The 22,486-nt window shown below is 35.0% G+C and overlaps 1 protein-coding gene across 1 annotated transcript in view; it reads right to left on the bottom strand.

Moving 5' to 3' along the window:
- Positions 1-22,486, bottom strand: part of NRG4 (neuregulin 4) — a 128,574-nt gene that overhangs the window by 12,303 nt on the left and 93,785 nt on the right. Inside the window, exons 6-7 of the mRNA XM_082387083.1 lie at positions 17,921-18,070; positions 8,802-8,881 (exon numbers count right to left, since the gene is read on the bottom strand). Of these exons, the coding sequence (XP_082243209.1) occupies positions 8,802-8,881; positions 17,921-18,070 (230 nt within the window). The remainder of the gene's footprint in view (positions 1-8,801; positions 8,882-17,920; positions 18,071-22,486) is intronic.

Genomic DNA, 22,486 nt, shown 5'->3' with positions numbered 1-22,486 from the left:
TATTTAATGTAGGGACAATTCCCTACATAGCCGATGAGCCCTAAGTCTAACCCATATCTGTGAAAGCATAAGTGCAGTACAAAAAACTTGGGGGCTTCCCTGGTGGCGCAGTGGTTGAGAATCTGCCTGCCAATGCAGAGGATACGGGTTCGAGCCCTGGTCTGGGAAGATCCCATATGCTGCGGAGCAACTAGGCCCGTGAGCCACAACTACCGAGCCTGCGCATCTGGAGCTTGTGCTCTGCAACAAGGGAGGCCGCGACAGTGAGAGGCCCGCGCACCGCGATGAAGAGTGGCCCCCGCTCGCCACAGCTAGAGAAAGCCCTCGCACAGAAATGACCCAACACAGCCAAAAATAAATAAATAAGTAAAAAAACAAAATTAAAAAAAAAAAAATTGGGGTTTAAATCCTTGTCCTACCACCTGATGTGTGATCTTGATCTTAACCTCTCTAAGCCTCAGTTTTCTCTTTTGTAGAGTGAGAATAATACCACCTGCCTCACAATGGGTGTTAAGACTTAAAATTTTGAGTTCTCCTCCGATATGAAATATCAATCACAGTGCCTGGCACCTACAGACACCTGATGTTCATGATTACATATTACACTGCTTGCTTTTCATTTGAAGAGCTGCACTTTCAGAACTATTGCATTATTGCAATAGGGATACATAATCACAATCTAAATGTATGCGAGGACTTTAGGCTGTAGGTTTACTTAATGAACGAATTGAAAAGATTGCCTAGGGAGGTTTATATTCCAGAGGCACACAGGGTGACACGAACAAACCTATCAGAAGGGAGTGATAAAATGAATAAAGCTTTATGGTGTGGTGGCAAGAGGAGTTCCCTGGTGAAAGCAGGTCATTAATAAAATTTAAAATAGAATGTACCATCATGCTGTGATTTTCATAACAAATACGAGCTAATAGCATTAAGCAATTCCCAGTCCCCGTGATCAACTTTATTTTCATGACACAGATCTTGTCACATGCAGTAAAAGGCATTTCTTTTTGCTTTTCTTAAAGTAATGGCCTTGCAGTTACTGATAGACTGTTTGACCTTGAAAAAATAAGTGGTCAGTCAGCTAATTTTGTGAGCTATGCCCAATACCGTATCTAGATTTTTACCCTCTGTTGTGACATCTTTTTTGCCTCCATTAAAAGAAAGCAGCAATTTAATACTTGAGTTCCAAAACTCTTTTCTCAATGAAACCAGAGTACCTCTGTGTGGAAAGGCTCCAAGGTAGCTTCTATTTTATTATAAACAGGAAGAGGTCGACTTGTTTTTTATGTGTGTATATTTTCTAAAAAATAATTGAGTTTTTACCATCCCATTGAACATTCTGAAAAAAAAAAATTAAGAGGCAAACCTTTTGAAGAGAGATGTTACTGGTGAATTACAAACACGGATACTTGTGCATTCAAGCATTACTGGCAGTCAACCATTCCTACATTTTTTCCTGTCAGCCTTACTTGTGTTAATATTCCCAGTTAAAACCATGCTCAATAATAAATTTTCAGTTCTCTGAGAATTTCTTCACTGGTTACTTTACCATCAGGCATTTTACAAATGAATGTAGTTCCAGACAATATCATTACAAATTTAGCAAAAATCAACAAACTCACCAAACCATTAAAATACATGATTTCACTCAATTACAAAGTAGAGGAACACATCTCAATCTCTTGATAACTCAGAAGTTAATTTTGAGCATATTAAACTGAATCATCTGACAGTATCATTTAATAACAGCATCTCTTTCTGGCTTTTTATTGTGAAATATACATAATAAGATTTACCATTTTAACCATTTTTAACTGTACAGTTCAGTTCCACACTGTTGTACAATCATCACTGCCATGCATCTCCAAAACTTTTTCATAATCCCACACTGAAACTGTAGTCATTAAATAACTCCCCATTCTCCTACTCTTAGCCCCTGGTAACAACCATTTTACTTTCTGTCTCTATGAATTTGATTACTCTAGATACTTCAAATAAGTGAAATCATGTAATACTTATCTTTTGTGTTTGGCTTATTTCACTTAGCATACTGTCTTGAAAGTTCATCCATGTTGTAGCATGAATCAGAATTTGATTCCTTTTTAAGGCTAAATAATATTCCATTGTATTTATGTACCACTTTGCGTTTATCAATTCATTCATTTTTTTAAAAATGTTTTATTTAAGTATAGTTGATTTACAACGTTGTGTTAATTTCTGCTGTACAGCAAAGTGATTCCATTATACATATATATACAATCTTTTTAAAAATATTCTTTTCCATTATGGTTCATCACAGGATATTGAATATAGTTCCCTATGCTATACAGTAGGACCTTGTTGTTATCTATTCTATATATAACAGGTTGCATCTCCTAACCCCAAATTCCCACTCCATCCCTCCCCCACCCCCATCCCCTGGTAACCACAAGTCTGTTCTCTATGTCTCTGAGTCTGTTTCTGTTTCATAGATAAGTTTATTTGTGTTATATTTTAGATTCCTCATATAAGTGATATCACATGGTATTTGTCTTTCTACTTACTTCGCTTAGTATGATAATCTCTAGATCCATCCATGTTGCTGCAAACAGCATTATTTCATTCTTTTTTCATGGCTGAGTAGTATTCCATTGTATATATGTACAACATCTTCTTTACCTATTCATCTGTCAGTGGATATTTAGGTTGTTTCCATGTCTTGGCTGTTGTGACTAGTGCTGCTGTGAACATAGGGGTGCATGTATCTTTTCGAATTATAGTTTTGTCTGAATATATGCCCAGGAGTGGGATTGCTGGATTATATGGCAGCTCTGTTTTTAGCTTTTTGAGGAAACTCCGTTTTCCATCTTGGCTGCACCAGTTTACATTCCCACCAACAGTGTAGGAGGGTTTGCTTTTCTCCACACCCTCTCCAGCATTTGTTACTTGTAGACTTTTTAATGATGGCCAGTCTGACCAGTATGAGGTGATACCTCATTGTAGTTTTGATTTGCATTTCTCTAATAATTAGAGACGTTGAGCATCTTTTCATGTACCTGTTGGCCGTCTGTATGTCTTCTTTGGAGAAATGTCTATTTAGTTCTTCTGCTATTTTTTGATTGGGCTGTTTGGTTTTTGTTGAGTTGTATGAGCTGTTTGTATATTTTAGAGATTAAGCCCTTGTTGGTTGCATCATTTGCAAATATTTCTCCCATTCCGTGAGTTGTCTCTTTGTTCTGTTTATGGTTTCCTTTGCTGTGCAAAAGCTTATAAGTTTGATTAGGTCCCATTTGTTTACCTTTGCTTTTATTTCTATTGCTTTGGGAGACTGACCTAAGAAAACCTTGGTACAATTTATGTCAGAGAATGTTTTGCCTATGTTCTCTTCTAGGAGTTTTATGATGTCATGTCCTATGTTTAAGTCTTTAAGCCATTTAGAGTTTATTTTTGTGTATGGTATGAGGGTGTGTTCTAACTTCATTGATTTACATGCAGCTGTCCAGTCAATTCATTCCTTGATGGACATTTGGGTGGTTTCCATCTTTTGGCTATTGTGAATAATGCTTCTGTGAACAGTGGTATACAAATAACTATTTGAGCTCCTGACTTGGATTCACTTATGTATATACCCTGAAGTGGAATTGCTGGATCATATAGTGATTCTATGTTTAATTTTTTTGCAGTCACTTCCCATTCCAAACTCAACCCTAGGCAACCACTTGCATAGTATCTTCAAGGTTCATCCATGTTATAGCATTAACCTTAATATAAGTGCAAGCATGCAATCTGTGGTCTTTTGTGGCTGGTATCACTTAGCATAATGGAGATTTATCCATGTTACAGCGTGTGTCAATACTTTGTCCCTTTTTGTGGCTGAATAGTATTCCATTTTATGGACATACCATATCTAGTTGATGAATATTTAGATTATTTCCACTTTGGGTTTATTATGAATATTGCCACTATGGACATTCAAGTCTTTGTGTAGACATATGTTTTCATTTATTGTGGGTTGTTATCTAGGGATGGGATTGCTGGATATTAAGATAAATTTATGTTTAACTCTTTAAGAAACTGCTAAACTGTTTTCCACAGTAGCTATACTATTTATTTCTTCTTTTCTTTTTTCTTTTTTTAAATTGAAATATAGTTGATGTACAATATTATTTTAGTTTCAGGTGTCCTACATAATGATTTGACATCTGCATACATTATGAAATAATAAGTCTAGTTCATCTGTCCCATACAAAGTTATTATAATATTATTGATCATATTCCTTATGCCATATGTTACATCCCCATGACTTATATAACTGGAGGTTTGTACCTCTAAATCCCCTTCACCTATTTTGTCCACCATCCCTCCTTTCTGGCAACCACCCATTTGTTCTCTGCATCTATGAGTCTGTTTTTATAGATTCTTCCTTTTGTAATTTTTATATTTCTAGCTGTGGTTTCTTCTTTTCTGCTTATGTAAGTCCCTTTAACATTTCTTGTAAAGCCAGTTTAGTGGTGCTGAACTCTCAGCTTTGGCTTGTCTGAAAAACTCTTTATCTCTCCTTCCTGGGTAGAGTATTCTTGGTTGTAGGTTTTTTCCTTTCCTCACACTGAACATACTGTGCTGTTCCCTTCTGACCTGCAAAGTTTCTGCTGAGAAGTCAGCTGACAGTGTTATGAGTTCCTTTGTACATCGCTAGTTGTTTTTCCCTCACTGCTTTTAAGATTCTCTCTTAACCTTTAATTTTTTGCCATTTTTAATTACAGTGTGTCTTGGTGTGGACCTCTTTGGGTTCATCTTGTTTGGGACTCTCTGTGCTTCCTGGACCTGGATGTGTTTCCTTTCCTAGGTTAGGGAAGTTTTCAACTATTATTTCTTCAAATAAATTCTCTGCCCCTTTCTCTCTCTCTTCTCAATTTCTGAGACCTCTATAATGTGGATGTTAGTACTCTTGATGTTGTCCCAAAGGTCTCAAACTATCCTGATTTAAAAATCTTTTCTTCTTTTTTCTGTTCAGCTTGGGTGATTTCCACTACTCAATTTTATTTTTTTACATATACATGTAACAAATATACATGTTAACAAATTCCCAGTATACAATATAGTATGATTAACTACAGTCATCATGTTGTACTTTAGATTTCTTCATTTATTCATCCCTACATAACCACAACTTTGCAACCTTTTGACCAGCGTCTCCCCACTTCTCCCACTTCCTTACCCCCATAACCACCCTTCTTCTACTCTCTGTTCTGTGTAACTTTTTGTAGGTAAAACATATAAATGTGGGACTTCCCTGGCGGTCCAGTGGTTAGGACTCTGCACTTCCACCGCAGGGGGCGCAGGTTCGATCCCTGGTCGGGGAACTAAGATCCTGCAAGCCGCGCGGTGTGGCCAAAAAAAAAAATGATTAAAAAAAACATATAAATGAGGTCCTGCGGTATTTTTCTTTCTTTGTCTGGCTTATTTCACTTAGCACACTGTCCTGCAGGTCCATTCATGTTGTTGCAAATGGCAGGATCTCCTTTTTAAAGGCTGAGTAATATTTCGTTGTATATACCACCATTTCTTTATCCATTCATCCATTGATGGACACAGGTTGTTTTCGTATCTTGGCTATTATAAATAATGCTGCAATAAACATGGGAGCACAGCAATCTCTTTGAGGTACTGATTTCATTTCCTTTGGGTATATACCCAGAAGAGAGATTGCTGGATTATATGGTAGTCTTATTTTTAATTTTTTGAGGAACCTCCATAACATTTTCTATAATGGCTTAACCAATTTACATTCCCACCAACAGTGTACAAAGTTTCCTTTTTTTCCAACATCCTTGCCAACACTTATCTTTTATCTTTTTGATAATAGTCATGAGGTAATATTTCATTGTGGTTTTGATTTGCATTTCCCTGATGATTAATGATAGTGAATACCTTTCATATACTTGTTAGCTATTTGTATGTCTTCTTTGGAAAAATGTCCATTCAGGTCCTTTGCTCCTCTCCTCCTTTTTGGTCACATACACAAAGGAAAAAACTAATTTCTGGAAACTCTGGGAAATTTTTTGTCTCCTTCATGGGCTTATGTATTAAGATGTAATTGGTCCTATGACACTCAGTAAGAAGAGAGAGGAATCTTACTTGAACTTAAGGTTTAAAAAAAATAAAACTTGCGATTAACTCATAAGAAATCCTACACTTAAAATCCCATTTGACTGCTTTATAAACCGTTATTTTAATATTTCATTTATTTAGAATTATAGGGGTAAAAAGGCATTCCACATACATTTCTCTGAGAACTCAAAGAATGAGCTTAGCATGCTGGAGAGGCCCATTTTAAAACTGGGTTGGTTGGTTTTTTTGCTATTGAGTTGTATGAGTTCCTTATTTATTTTGGGTTTTAACCCCTTTTCTGATATATGTTTGCAAATATTTTCTCCCATTCCTTAGGTTGCATTCTCATTTTGTTGATTATTTCTTTTGCTGTGTGAAGATTTTTAGTTTGATATAGTCCCTCTTGTTTATTTTTGCTTTTGTTGCCTGAGCTTTTGGTGTCATATCCAAAAAATCATTGCAAATGCCAAGGAGCTTTTTCCCTATATTTCCTTCTAGGAGTTTTATGGTTCAGGTCCTGCATGTAAGTATTTAATTCATTCTGAGTTGATATTTGTGTGTGATGCACTATAGTGGTCCAATTTCATTCTTTTCTATGTGGCTATCCAATTCTCCCAACACCATTTATTGAGAAGACTATCCTTTGTATATTCTTGGCACTCTTGTCAAAAATTCATTGACTGTACATGATGGGATTTATTTCTGGTTTCTCAATTCTGTTCCATTATCTATGTGTTTCTTTTAATGCCAGTACCATACTGCCTTGATTACTGTAGCTCTGTAATATAATTTGAAACCAGGAAGTATGTTGCCTCCAACTCTCCTCTTTTGCAAGATTGCTTTGGCTATTCAGAGTCTTTTGTGGTTTCATACAAATTTTAGGATTGTTTTTTCTATTTCTGTGAAAAATGCTATTGGAATTGTATGGTTTTCATTGTACAGATCTTTCACCTCCTTGGTTAAATTTATTCCTAAGTATTTTATTCTTTTGACGCTACTGAAGATAGGATTGTTTTCTTGATTTCCTTTTTGTATAGATCACTGTTTGTGTAGAGAAATGCAACTGATTTTTATATGCTGATTTTTGTATCCTGCAACTTTACTGAATTCATTTATTTGTTCTAACAGTTTATTAATGAGTGTTTAGGGTTTTCTACATATATGATCATGTCATCTGCAAACAGAGATAATTTAACTTCTTCCTTTCATATCGGGATGTTTTTTCCTTTCTCTTCTTTTCTTTGTCTGATTGCTCTTGCTTGTACTTCCAGTACTATGTTGAATAGAACTTGTGAGAGTGGGCATCCTTGCCTTATACTGAATCTTAGAGAAAAAGCTTACAGTTTTTCCCCATTGATAATGATGTTAGCTGTGGGATTTTCATAAATGGCCTTTATTGTGTTGAGGAAGTATCTTTTTATACCTATTTTGTTGAGAGTTTTTATCATGAATGGATGTCAAACTTTGTCAAATGCTTTTTCTGCATCTACTGTGATGATGTGGTTTTTAACTTTCATTCTATTAACGTGGTGTATCACATTGACTGATTTTCGTATGTTAAACTAACAGGTTTGTAATTTTTGATTGGATGTTAGATATGTGAATTTTACCTGTTGGGTATTGGATTTTTTTTTTTGTATTATTGAGCTTTGATCTCAGATGCAGTTATTTGGAAACAATTTGATTCTTTCAGTTCTTGCTTTTAAGGTTTGTTAGGCAGGACTGGAGCAGTGCTCAATCTAGGGCTAATTATTCCCCACTACTGGGGAAATACTCTTCTGTGTACTCTACCTATTACCCAATGAATAATTAGGATTTTTAGTCTTATTATTGGGAACAGGTACTTTTCCTAGCCTTGTGTGAGTACTGGGTACCTCTAATCTCTTCAGGTAATTCTTACCCTAACCTCAAGTATTTTCCTACTATATATGTGCTGATTATTACTCAGCTGAATACTTGAACTGAAGATCTCTGAAATTCTCTCTCTTTGCAGCTCTCTCTTTTCCAGTACTCCATTCAGTGAACTATAGCCACATTGATCTTTCTGGATTCTCAGCTTCATCTTCTCAATTCAGGGAATCTACCAAGCTCGGCCTGGGCCATCCCCCCAAACCCCTGTGCCACAGCCTGGAAACTCCTTCAAGGCAATAATCTGAGGCAATCATTGGCTCATCTCAACTGTTTCCCGTCTCTTGGGGATCATGATCCTTTGTCTCCTGTCGTCCAATGTCTTGAAAACCACTGCTTAATGTAAAATGTCCATTTTTTAATTGTTTCAAGTAGTAGGTAAATCCAGGCCCTGTTACTCCATCTTGGTCAGAAGCAGAAGTCTCACGATACTTTTAAAACATGAACTGACCTACAAGCTTCCCAAAGATTTGCCTATATGTGTAGGTAAAAATCCTCCTCCTCCTCCTCCCTGTGTACCAGCCCACTTCAAATTACTTCTGGAGAAATCAGTCCCTTACAGTAATCTGTGTAACACATTATAGCTAACATCGTAATTTCACATATTGAGATAACATGGTTTTCTTTGGCGAAAAAAGGTGACTTGTGTCACATAGCTAGTAAGAAATTCATCTTCACATGAAAAACCCATAGAAAAAATTTTTGGGTCAACCATTTTTTGGATAGATCCAAATCCCATGTAATAACCACCATCTAATCTAGGGCTTTAAAATAAGCACTTCATTTTGAATTTACTCACTGTGGTGGACACTGGTACTACTTGTCTCTACCAGGCTGATATCATACTGGATCGAATTGGCCCTCTGAAGGTGGCCCTTCCTGACAGTAAAGAGGAAAGAAACACACAAATGGAAAATGGGTAAGTGGAAAACCGGAAAGAAAGTTTTAAGTTGAATATGTGGAGGTACATTTTCTTTTCCACAACTCTCTGAAACTGCCAGAGCTTCCCTAAAACCATGCCCCATTATTTAACAAATCCACCAGGGCAGGTAGGTCATCTGTGGGGACCTCAGATGCTGATGATGCCACTTAGTCTTCCTCCTTTAAGACAGCAGAACTGTTGTATTTTAGTGTAATGTTTTTGTGCTCTTCTTCAAGTGGCTAGCTTTCATTATTAGTTGGGACCCTTATGTGACATGGAGTGGCTTTAGTCAACTATTGAAAAACTCATTTGCACCTTTTTAAGGTTGCAGTTCATCAATCTTTTTGGTCATCGAGTCAATTAATATAGGTTCTAATTGTATTCAGGTGTCATGACAGAGTTTTAAAAAACTACTTTTAATATTAAATAAGATTTTGGAATGTACACTTGCTTTCAGTTTTTTTCAATAAGTCAGTGCCTAAAATATTACCTTACATTAATGAAAATGAATTCAAAACCACTTTTACCATAGCAAAATGAAAGTGGTTTCTAAAAATACACTGATTCCTCCTCGTGAAACACAATTGGTTCTAGCCTGGAGTTCAGCATTAGTGGGTTATCATTTTGGACCTCATTCAAATACAGCATTAATTAGTTATTAAATTTCAAAAGGCCCTCAGCTTAAAGCAATTTCAACCACTGATGGACCTAAAAAATACTACAGTAAACAGTGACTTGTTTTAATTCTTGAAAGCACCACATTTCAGACAAATACATTTCACCTGGTCAGCATGCATGAGCCTAAATCTTACGACTAGATTCTATAAGCAATACCTACTCATGTTGTTTTTCAAATTCTGCTCTTGATATTGACAAGACACATGTAAAAATACCTCTGCTTGTGTTGTCATTTAAAAATGGAAAAGATACAATCTGAAGCGTATTGCAACCCTATCTGAAAATTATTCAACAATATTATTTTTGTAAGAATGTTAATGATGATATTTTTCTCATTAAATTTACATTCATTTTCCAAATGTTTTAAATGAAAATGTTTAACTTTTGTATACAGCAAAAAGTTGCTTATTTTTAAATAAAGCATACATATGAACAGAGTAGATAAAAATGTTTATGTCCAGTTTAAAAATCAGTAATAGACCCTTATGTACACAGCACAAGATTAGAAACAGGCTATTAATGTTGTGTGTCTTCTCTAATTGCTTCCCTTTCTCTCCCCACCAGAGGTAACCATCATTCTGTATTTTTTGCTAACCAGTCTCTTACTTTTTTTATATACTTTTACCAATTATATATATGTGACTCTAACCAACACATCATTTAGTTTTGTCTAGTTTTAAACTTTATATGAATGGGATCATACAGTTATGTTTTCTTATGTGACTTGCTTCTTTCATGTAAAATTATGTTTCTAAGATTCACCCAGTCAATTTGTATAACTGTAATTCATTTCTGCTTATATATTATTCTTTTATAATAACATACCACAACTTATTTGTCCATTCTTTTGTTGATGGGTACCTTGGTAATTTCCAGTTTTTTGCTATTATGAATAGTTCTACTATAAACTCCTGGTATACATGTGTGAGTTTCTGTAAGGTACAGACCCAGAAGTGAAACTGCTTGGTTGCAGCACATATACTTTTTTAACTTTACATGACATTTGCAAACTGAATCAAAAGTGTTCAAAACTGTTTCAAACTCTAAAATCTCACATTTTATATTGTTTGGGTTTTTAAAAAAAGTTTTGCCAATCTTATGGGTGAGATAATTGCAGGCTGAATTCGCAGTTTCCTGACTAAGAAGATTGAGCATCTTTTCATGTTTATTTTATGGAATTTTCTTCATCTTTTATAAGTTTTTTTATTTTTCCCATTTGTCTATAGGTTTACTATTTTCTTGATTTGTAGGAGTTCATGATATAGTCAAGACATATATGCATCTATTTTCACATGCTGTAAACATCTTCTCCCACTTTGTAGCTAGGCTTTTTTTTCAATAGTGTCTTTTGATAACTAGAAGTTTTCAATATTAATATAGTCAAATTTATCTGCCATTTGTTTTACAATTTGTACTTCCTGAATCTTGTTACAGAAATCTATCCCCACCCCCAAGGGCACAAAGACATTCTTTAAATGTTCTTCTGAGAGTTTTCATTTTGCATTTCACATTTAGGTCTTTAATCTACCGGTACTGATTTTGAGGTATGCTTTGAGGCAAAGATCCAACTTTAGTTTCTTCCATGTGGATAAACAGTAATGCCAATACTATTTATTGGAAAGTCCATTATTTCCCCACTGCACTGTATACCATTTCTGTTATACAGTTGACCTGCTGTATCAGGGGGTTCTGCATCCGTGGATTCAAACAATCTCAAATCGAAAATATTTGAAAAAGAAAAAAAAGAATACAGAAAGCTCCAAAAAGCAAAACTTGAATTTGCCTAATGCTGACAACTATTTACATAGTATTTATATCATATTTACAACTATTTACCTACCATTTACATTGTATTAGGTGTTCAGAGATGATTTAAAGTATATGGGAGGATATGTGTAGGTTATTTGATCTTTTTAATGTCTGTGGCACCTGAGTTATTATATCTTTATTCATTCCTAATATTATTCATTTGTGCCTTTCCCCCGCTTCGAAAGAGATTTGTCAATATTATTAATCTTTTCATAGAACCAAATTTTGTCTTTGTTGTTCCTCTCTATTACACCTATTGTACATTTATTTTCTTTAACTCCTACTCTTTATTTTTACTTCCTTCTAGTTTCCTGGCATTTATTTTGCTATTCTTTTTCTAACTTAGTGAGATGAATGCTTAGCTTATTTATTTCCAGGCTTTCTTCTTTTCTCATATAAGCATTTAGGGCTATAAGTTTTCCTCTGCTGGTTTGTTTGCATCTCTCAGATTTGTTATATAGTATTTTCATTATAGTTCCAGTCAAAATATTTCCCAATTTCCATTGTGAGCTTTTTTTTTTTTTTTTAAATTTATTTATTTATTTATATTTTATTTTTGGCTGTGTTGGGTCTTTGTTACTGCATGAAGGCTTTCTCTAGTTGTGGCGAGCAGGGCTTCTCTTGTGGAGCACGGGCTCTAGGTGCACGGGCTTCAGTAGTTGTGGCACGCGGGCTCAGTAGTTGTGGCGCATGGGCTTAGTTGCTCCGCGGCACGTGGGATCTTCCCAGACCAGGGCTCGAACCCGTGTCCCCTGCATTGGCAGGCGGATTCTTAACCACTGTGCCACCAGGGAAGTCCCCATTGTGAGCTTTTTGATCCATAAATTATACAGACATGTATTTCTTAATTTCTGAATGTGAAGGTCTTTGATAGTTATTCTTGTCCCTGACTTTCCTCTTAATCACATTGAAGACTGAGCATGTGGTATAACAGCAAACCTTTGAAATGTGTTGAAAACTGTTTTACTGCCCAGCACAGAATAATATTCATAAATATTCTGTATGAGTTTGTAAAGAATTTTGTACTGTGTTCTAGAATATGTCTAGATCAAATGTGTTAATTACATTGTTAAAATCTTATAAAGTCTTACTGATTTTTATCTCCTTTCTTATAAATTTCTGAGACTCATACATTAAAATTTAACTGTGATGGTGGTTTTGCTTATTTCTCCTTTGTATTTCAATTTTTGATTTATACTTTTTAAGATTTTGCTTATAAGAGCACATACATTTTTAAATTGTTAAATCCTCCTAGTGAACTAAATCTTTTACCATAACATTTATTTTGTCTGATAGTTATATGACCTTTTTACTCCTAATCTATTTGTATTCTTTTCTGGAAGGATTTAACATCTAGAATTTAGGATTTAAACAATAGGTGTATTATGACAATCTTTGTTTTTTACCTGGAATCTTTAGTACAATTATATTTAAAATAATTACTGATATATTTAGATTTAAATCTACCATGTTATATCATACTTTCTATTTATCCTTTTTTCTCTATTTTTCTTTATGTTTAATCAATTGATTATTTTTTATTCCTTTTTGTCCTTCCTCTAATTTGGAAATTATGTGTTTTGATTTTTTTTCTTCAATTGTCACCCTAGACATGTTCATTCCTAATATATCAAGGTCTCACATTAACCTATATATTATCCTTCTCCCATTTAAAAACCTTTAGTATAGGTTAATTACAATCCTTTCAACTTATTTGCTATTGCTATCATGTGTTTCTTTTTAAAAATAAATTTATTTATTTTTGGCTGCATTGGGTCTTCGTTGCTGTGTGTGGGCTTTCTCTAGTTGCGGCGAGTGGGGGATACTCTTTGTTGCGGTGCACAGGCTTCTTTCTCATTGTGGTGGCTTCTCTTGTTGCAGAGCATGGGCTCTACGGAGCACGGGCTTCAGTAGTTGTGGCACACGACCTCAGTAGTTGTGGCTAGTGGGCTATAGAGAGCAGGCTCAGTAGTTGTGGCGCACAGGCTTAGTTGCTCCGCGGCACATGAGATCTTCCCAGACCAGGGCTTGAACCAGTGTCCCCTGCATTGGCAGGTGGATTCTTAATCACTGCGCCACCAGAGAAGTCCTGCCATCATGGGTTTTAATTCCTCTTTTCAAAGACATAGTACAGTACTATTGTTAAAATTTATATAATATTTGTTTTGATTCATTCACATAATGACTTTCTCTGATCTTTCTTCTTTCTTGCATCTCAATATACCATACAGGATCAATTTCCTCCTGCTTGAAAATATGAGGGGACAAATTCTTACAAGTTTTGCTTATCTAAAAGTATCTTTGGGACTTCCCTGGTGGTCCAGTGGTTAAGAATCTGCCTGCCAGTGCAGGGGAACATGGGTTCAATTCTTGGTCCGGGAAGACCCCACATGCCGTGGAGCAACTAAGCCCGTGCACCACAACTACTGAGCCTGCACTCTAGAGCCCGCGAGCCACAACTACTGAGCCCGTGTGCCACAACTACTGGAGCCCATGTGCCCTAGAGCCTGCGTGCCACAACTACTGAGCCCATGTGCCACAACTGCTGAAGCCCACATGCTCTAGGGCCCCCGTGCCACAACTACTGAAGCCCGTGCGTCTAGAGCCCGTGCTCGGCAACGAGAGAAGCCACCTCAGTGAGAAGCCCGTGCACCACAACAAAGAGTAGTCCCCACTCACCACAACTAGAGAAAGCCCACAGGCAGCAACAAAGACCCAATGCAGCCAAAAATAAATAAAATTACAAATAAATAAATAATTAAAAGTATCTTCATTTTACCCTCATTCCTGAAAGATGTTTTCAGTGATACAGAAATTTGGGGTTGATGGTTATTTTCAATGGATACTGAAAATATCATTGCTTGCTCTGTCTTCTGGTTTTGCTTCTTTCCTACTGAGCAGCCAGCTTTCAGTAAAATTGTTGCATTTTTTAAGATAATCTGTCATTCTTTTGTAACATTTTTGCAATTTTCTCTTTGAGCATTTTACAGTTTTACTGGGCTGTGCCCGTATGTAAATTTATTTTTATTTATCCTGCTTGAAATTTGTTGGACTTCTAGAATCTGTGGTTGACTTTCATCAGTTCTGCAAAGGTCTCAGCCATTACCTTTTCAAATACTGCCTTTGCCCCTTTCTCTCTTCTATCATACATTTCTAGATACTTTCTCTCTGGTCTCCCTTTTTCTTGACTTCTCTTGACCTCTCTATAACATTTTCCATTTCTTTTCCTCTCAGAATTACCTTCTGGGTAATTTCTTATCTATATCTTTCACTTCATTAAATCTTTTATTGTGTCTAATTTGCTATTAAAAACATATTCTTGGTTAAAAAATTTTATTGAACTAAGACATGTATTGGCTTTTAAAAAATTATAATTATTATATTTTATGTATTAGAGTTCTGTTTTGGTCTTTGTCAAATTTGCTTATTTACAAGCCTCTCATTTATTTCTTGGTATATATTAAACATATGTATTTTATATTACGTATCTGATTCTTCCAAAAAGTAAAGATTTTGAATATCTGATTTTACAATCAGTTGTTTCTGTGGGTTCTAACTCATGGTGCTTCTTTTCTTATATGTTTGGTAATCTTTTTATACTGTGAGATACTTTTTAAGGTAAAGGATGAAAGTGGGTTCTTCAAGAATTAATTTGCATTTGTTTCTGTCAACCACCTGGGGCACCGCCAGCCTGGATTATTCAACATTCCTAGCTTTTTTTCCCTAGACATTCAGACTGCATCAGGATGCAAACCAGATAATATTTGTGATTGGAGGTTCCTTTTGTCCTTTCTTGTTCTTATATACAGTTGACCCTTGAACAATGAGCAGTTAGGGGTGCTGACCACCACACAGTTGAAAATCCACGTATACCCTTTACAGTTGGCCCACCATATCCATGATTCCACATCCAGGGATTCAGCCAACCATGGATTATGTAGTACTGTAGTATTTATTGAAAAAAATCTGCATATATGTGGGCCCATGCAGTTCAAACCTGTGTTGTTCAAGGGTCAACTGTACTTTCTTTTTTCTTTTATCTATACTTTCTACCAAAAAGGTATTGTTTAGCCTGCTCATACTAGCAATATTGCTAAATTCTGGCTCAAGCCTGCAGAGTTGCTGTGTTCTAGAAGGTCTCCTCTGAAACTTTGTGTCATTAAACACCTGTGGGGTACAACATACCATGGCACAAACTCAATGGGTTTGCACAGGGGTTTCATTTTTAGACAATTACAGCAATGTTAAAGCTCTGTGGAATAAAAAAAATCCCTCTTAACAATTCCCAGTGGAATGAATATTAGATTTCGTAATAAATCCTTTGGTCATTATGTAGGACATGTATTTCTAGCTCTTTACCTTATAGGCATATGGTAGAATTGCATTTCCTGGTACCCCTTGTAATTAAGTAGGACCGTGCAGCTCATTCTGGCCAATGAATCATGGCCAGACAGATCATTTCAACTCAAATATGAAACCCTCTGGCAGAGCAACCCTCAGCATTCAGGATGGTGGCTGCTCCATCAGTTTGAGATTTTAAGTGACTATGATTATAAAAGCCAGTCTGCCAAATGATAATAATTATACACTATGAATGGGAAATAGTCTTATTTTTTTAAGCCACTAAACTGTTAGGGTTGATAGTTACCTAGCCGATCCTGATTGATATTACAAAAGTATTTATTATCCAATCAATAACACATGAAATGCTATATCTCCAACCTGGCACTAGAGTGATTAATGAGGGAATTAGTCAGTTGGTCTTCTCCTTAGCATACTAGACCAACAAAATATTTAGAGGGATAGAATAAAATAATAAATCATTATTCATTTTTTTTCCAAACATGATTTAAAGTCAAGAGTATACCTAATTCCAAACATGGGTGTTCTGGTTATCTATAACAGTATAACAAATCAACCTGAATTTAGTGGATTAAAACAATTTATCTCTCATGGTTCTGTGGGTTGACAGCTGGGCAGTTTTTGCTTGGGATCTCTGTGGTTGCAGTCAACTGGCAGCTAAATCTGGATCAACTAAAGGTTCAGCTGAGCTGGATGTCTGAGGTGGCTTATTCAAATGGCTGGTAGTTGACACTGGCTGTCGGCTGGGAGATCAGCTGAGGCTGGTTCTTTGTTCTCACAACATGGTAGCTGATTATGTGAAAGAACAGCAGAAGTATGAGTGACAGGAGATGGAAGCTGCCAGGCCATTTAAAGGCTATGCCCTTAACTAGAACAGCACCATTTCCACAATATTCTGTGGTCAAAGCAGTCTGAATGCCTGCCCAGATTCAAAGATTTAGAGAAATAAACTCTTCCTCTTAATGTAAGAGTGGCAAGGTCACACTGCAGAAGAGCATGTAGGAATGAGAGATATTCTTGTGGCTATCTTTGGGAAATATAATCTGACACAATGAGTTTGTATTTAAATTTTAAATCTGTAGTAAGATGCTAAAATTATGAGAGATAAAACATATTAGATTGCCTAAATAATATATTTTAGAATAGAATATGTAATACCAATACCACATATTTTAAAAGCACAATCTCCAATTTTTATTACTCCATGGTGTAAAGTAATTCAGAAATGAGGATTTTATGAAATATAATTTTACATGTTACTTTTCTTAGAATATAAATTTCTCAAGCCCACTGTATCTCTTTTATGACTACCCTCAGCTCCATTTTCCATTTGCACAAATATCTATGATAGCATACAGTGTGCATTTAATAAATATTAATTAATAATGAGAGTTATGGTACCAGATAACTCCTAAATTTAATAAATTCTATATTCACTTATTTTCACAAAAATTCAGAAAAAGCTGAAGACCAAAACTAATGAATGAAAGTAATCTTCAGTGCATAGCGTTGTTTCATGTGAATAAATTTTCCTTTTGTCTTATGAGTTACTAGTCTTCTCAAATTAATTGCCTGCCTATTCATCTGTCTCTCCAAATTGATTTAAATCTCTATGAAGTTAGGGAACATGTCTATTTTCTTCACTATTATATTCTTTATGCTTATCAGCACAATGTCTAGCACATAGTAGGCATTAAATAAAGAGCTGATCCTAGATATTAACTATATGTCTTAAATTTATATTTACAGCGTGTTGCCTAAATTGTTTCTTTTCTTTCACAAAATCTATTTTAAATAGACCTAGTCCAAATATTTAGGTATTTTTGGCATGATGACTTTAGTGAATGTGGGTCTACCTTACTAGTTTAGAAAAGTCAAGGTAAATAATAATGATGACAGTAACAAAGAATAAATAGAGACTGCTTAAGATCCTTTCAAAAATGACTTATTAATTTAATAACAAAAATAAATAAATAAATAAATAAATAATAAAATTTAATAACAGTAACTCTATTAGAGAAATAACTATAAACAGAAAAACAATCTGGAAAAATAATCTAGAGCTAAAGGGCATATTGATTATTTAGTAGGATAACTACTTCATGCATTACTTTTTCTTTTCAAAAGCATGTTTTTATTTTGGTTACCTGCAAAGGAAGTAGAGGGCTCCAATGATAAGAGTTCCTAGAAGAACAGCCAATGCCACGAAAGCTGCAAACAGGTCGCTTTTAGTTTGGATGCTGGAGCTTGGGAGAAAAACCTCTTCACAACGAGCTCCTGTATAATTTTCAATGCATCTACAGAATAAAATTTTAGATAAAGAATTGCATTCTCTGTTCCATTAACTAGTATAGAAAGCATAAGGTTTCCAGCTGGTATGAAAAAAAAGTAAGACTAATTTTCAGATTGTGAACATAGAATAGGCATGCTTTCCTATAATGATCACAGAGCTACAGTTATAATAAAACAAATTAGCATGTGCAGTCTAATCTTTGCTATCTTCCTTTTCCAGTTTTCAAATTGTTTAGAAATTCCAGAGAAATTATAGAATATTCAGTCCTTTTATCTTTTAGATTTTCAATATGTTAATTATCCACACTTAAGTTTATCTGAAATTTATTTTATTTCTGGTATAGATGTGGTTCTAAGTATATTTTTCCTTGACATTGCTAACTAGTTATTCCAACCCCATTTATTAAATAATAATTCCCTTTCCTACTGTTTAACAGTGCCTCCTTTAATGTATGTCAAATTTGTATAAGTAACAGCATTTCTTTATTCTTCAATGATCTATACATCTAATCTTGGGCTTCTACCATATTGCTTCAATATTGTTGCTTTATAATATGCTTTAGTATCTGGTAGCTCTACTCCTTACCTTATTACTTTCCTTTTCTAGAGATTTTGTGATATTTTCATTTGCCAGCCAAATATTTTAAAGCCAATTACTTTCAGCTCTTTAAAACTATGTGACAGAGAACCATAATCTTTGGTAATATCAATCAGTTCCTTCTTCCCTGTTAATATGTTCAGAGATTATAAAACTAGAGATTGATATGAACTAATGAGTTTGACACCAGATCAATTTCATTATTTCACAGTTGCAGTTAAAATAAAGAATAGTATTTTAATATATACTAATGTTTGTTTATAAACCAACCCATGAAGTTACGGAGTAAACCAGGGGTCCCCAACCTCCGGGCCACGGACCGGTACCAGTCTGCGGCCTGTTAGGAACTGGGCAGCACAGCAGGAGGTGAGCGGCGGGCCAGCAAGTGAAGCTTCATTTGCTGCTCCCCATCACTCACATTACCACCTGAACCATCCCCCTTCCCCACCGGGTCCGTGGTAAAACTGTCTTCCACGAAACTGGTCCCTGGTGCCAAAAAGGTTGGGGACCGCTGGAGTAAACTACACTTAGCAATAATTTTGCATAAAAAAACATGTGTGTGTGTATATATATTCTTTAAGCTAGTATTACCAAAAATAGAAATATCTATTCTACTAAATTAATTCTCCTCCTCACCTCTTTCCAGTTTAGGAAGTATTTACAAATGTTATCTTCTTTTCTCCCACCCTAGTCTAACAAGGATGCAGGCCTAGAAAGTTACATGCTGAAGTGATTACTAACAAAGCTTGGCAACTAATGCGATAGGCTAATAAAGCAGTATACAAATAAATAAGAGAAAAGAATATCAAGTTATAGCACAAGGGATCGATTTTACTTAAATGAGCATATGAAAGATGTTTTATGAACCTCAAGCCCTACCCATGGTGAGGCAGTGGTGTTATTGGTTATGGCCTCCACTGAGGGGGGAGGGGTGTCAGTTTGAGCAAAGAAGCAGTTTTGATTCTCTCAAACTACTGTAAAGATGGAGTTGAGGAAACAGAGAAAGGAAAAGAAAGGACAGAATATGAGTGGCAAACTGAAATGCAAGTAAAATACTTTACAAAACACAATTACCTAATGTCTAAATAAAAAATACTTATTGTTTCCAAAGATCAAGTCAGTTAAATAAGTACGAGGAGAAAAAAGATTAAATGAAAATAATTTGTTTATTTCTCCTCTAGCCCCACATCCCGCTTCCTAAAAAGGGGATAAATAACACACAGAGACACACACACACACACAGACACACACAGGCCTAGAAAGTTAATACAGAGACTACCAAAAAAATCAATACATATGTAATCACAAAATAACCAAAGAAGGAAAGGGGCATTCCACACAGTTAAAAAAAAAAAAAAAGTTCTAAATTTTTCAAAACCAGAATTCAATAAGTAGTAATTATTTATGACTTCCGAAGGTTTTTAAAGAAAAGATTTAGCCACTGAAAAAGTTACTGTCATCGTTTTAAAATAACTCTCAGGTTTTGAAATGATGTTAAAATGGGGTTCAGTTTCCATTTGAATATAGCTAGAACCCTAAAGAAATAAATTCTGAATTGAAACAGTATAATTCTTCTTTATAAGGAAGATTTCTTTTTTAAAATGCTATAAACTCATTACTCAAGGCTGTTCAAGTTTAGGTAAGGTTGAACTTCAAGGAAGAAGATGAAAAACTAGCTGATGTAACTAACCCTATGTGTTTACTTTGAGCTGGAAGGAGTCAAGAGAATGGTATAAATATAAGCTGAGTGGTCAGATCAGGTTGTAAGCAAACAAACAAAAAAGGCATATAAAGGAAAACAATCAACACTACAGTGTTGTTCTGTTGTCTTACAGCAGGGCCAAGCAAACACATGCTCTTGTGGGAAAGTCAAAAGCTGATGGTATCTTTAAATAAAGCAAAGTGAAGAATAAACACATCTTGTTATTATTTAACTAGTCAAATCAGAATTTAGAGAAAAGCAAAGAAATTTAAATATTATGTTGTTATCTAAGAAGTAGAAATGGCTAACCTAAAAATTAATTTAAAAATTTCAGATATTTATCATACAAAAAAGTAAACACAGCCTACCAATGAGTATGTACAAGGATTCCACTTTTAAAGCTCGAGCTCATTTATGAAAATGTTATGACCCAGTTATGACACAAATATCAAACTTTAGGCAAAGTCAGCTCCTTTAAGGATAAATAAGGGTGAATTAAGAAGATTTAGACAGATAACTAAATGGTAGTACTAGTTGAAGCAAAACAGAAAGGTGAGGCATTTGTACCACCATTTCATGCAGAACTAAGTAGCCTTCAGTCTTTATGTAACTTTCTTGCTAAATTATTTCCGGACATCACTTCTGCACAGACTGCCAAGTAGCAAACAGTTGTGCCACCTAATGAGGTGAATACCAAGCACTAGGATCACACACATTCTCCTGGAACTGAAAGATGAATGCTGGAACAGGTACAAATGCTCAGCTAGGTGAGAAATTCCAAAACTCAGAATCCAAGTCATATGTGTTGGTTTTCTGGCTGAATACCACCAACAATCTTGCCCTTAAACCCAGAAGCTATGTTTAGTACACTGGACATGAAATAAACTCATTAGATTCTACAGCATTCCAGGTAAGTTGTAAGAACCAAGTTTTTAATCATGTAAACAAACAGTGCCATTTAGCTTCAAGAAAGAGTACTGGACTATGAGCTAGAAAAAACTGATTTCTTCATCCCACTCTTATGATTGTTGGCTGTGTGATCTTGTCTCTAAGACACTGTAAAAATCAAAATAACACCTGCTTTTGCTATTTCATAGGGCTATTGTCAGAATCAAATAATGTCTAAAAGTGCTTTGAACATTGAAACACACTATGCAAGTGAAACAAATTAAAGTAGTTACTTTACAAAGACCATGTTTACATCTAATGTAGGACTACAGGCAATAAAATGCTCAAGAAAAATTACAGCCAGAAAAAGTTAAGAGCGTGGAGATCAATAAATGTGTTATTATTATTAAATATTTTTCAGAAACAAGAAACAACTTTATAAGAGTCCACTAACCAAATAGTGATTCAATGTCAATGCCACTTCACTTGGGCTAATCTATCCTGGAAAGAAAAAGTATAATATTGGCATATGCCAAAATTCACTTCCAAGTTTGATTCCTACTCTGTAGTAATCAAAGTTCAATCTGAAACCCATGAAAAATGGTAACAAAACCAAAATAAAATAAAACTATTAGATTGTTCAAGAAACACGAACTAACCACATGGGCTTAAATCCCTTTAGCATTCCAGGGCCAGATAACAATACACAAACATGCCAACATCCTATGAAACTCCTACTAGATTTTTATAAGCCAAGAATTCAGGGAAGACTGACTCTTTTATTAGCTAGTGCCATAAATGTAACTTCACTAAGCATTTATTAGATTCTTAATAGTATCTAGAGATACTTAGCTAATATTCAATCTTGCAAAAGTTTTAATATTTATATGATATTAGCACCATTAAAAACCAATAACTAGTATGCTTCAAATGTGTAAGTATAATCTAAGTCTAGTAAAAAAGCAAAATCTATTAGGTTCTTCCAAGATTGACTATGAACAAGATAATTCATGTGCTGAAATGGACTACAGATTATATCTGTATATAAATGGATAAAACATCCTGCATAGAGAATAATTCGTATTTGTCATTATGTATGGTATTGTTATAATTTTATTGTGAAGGGTTATAATTTTTTTGCTTAAGTAAATCACTGTGAAAATTTGAAATATTTTACTTACTGAAACTAGCTAAAGCGCCGTGAATGAAGGAAGCATGTAAACAAATGATGAG

This window comes from Balaenoptera borealis (assembly GCF_965194805.1).
Source record: "Balaenoptera borealis genome assembly, chromosome: 3".
Lineage (NCBI taxonomy): Eukaryota > Metazoa > Chordata > Mammalia > Artiodactyla > Balaenopteridae > Balaenoptera > Balaenoptera borealis.
Note: the sequence above shows the minus strand (reverse complement) of the source record. Positions and strands in the feature narration are given on the sequence as shown.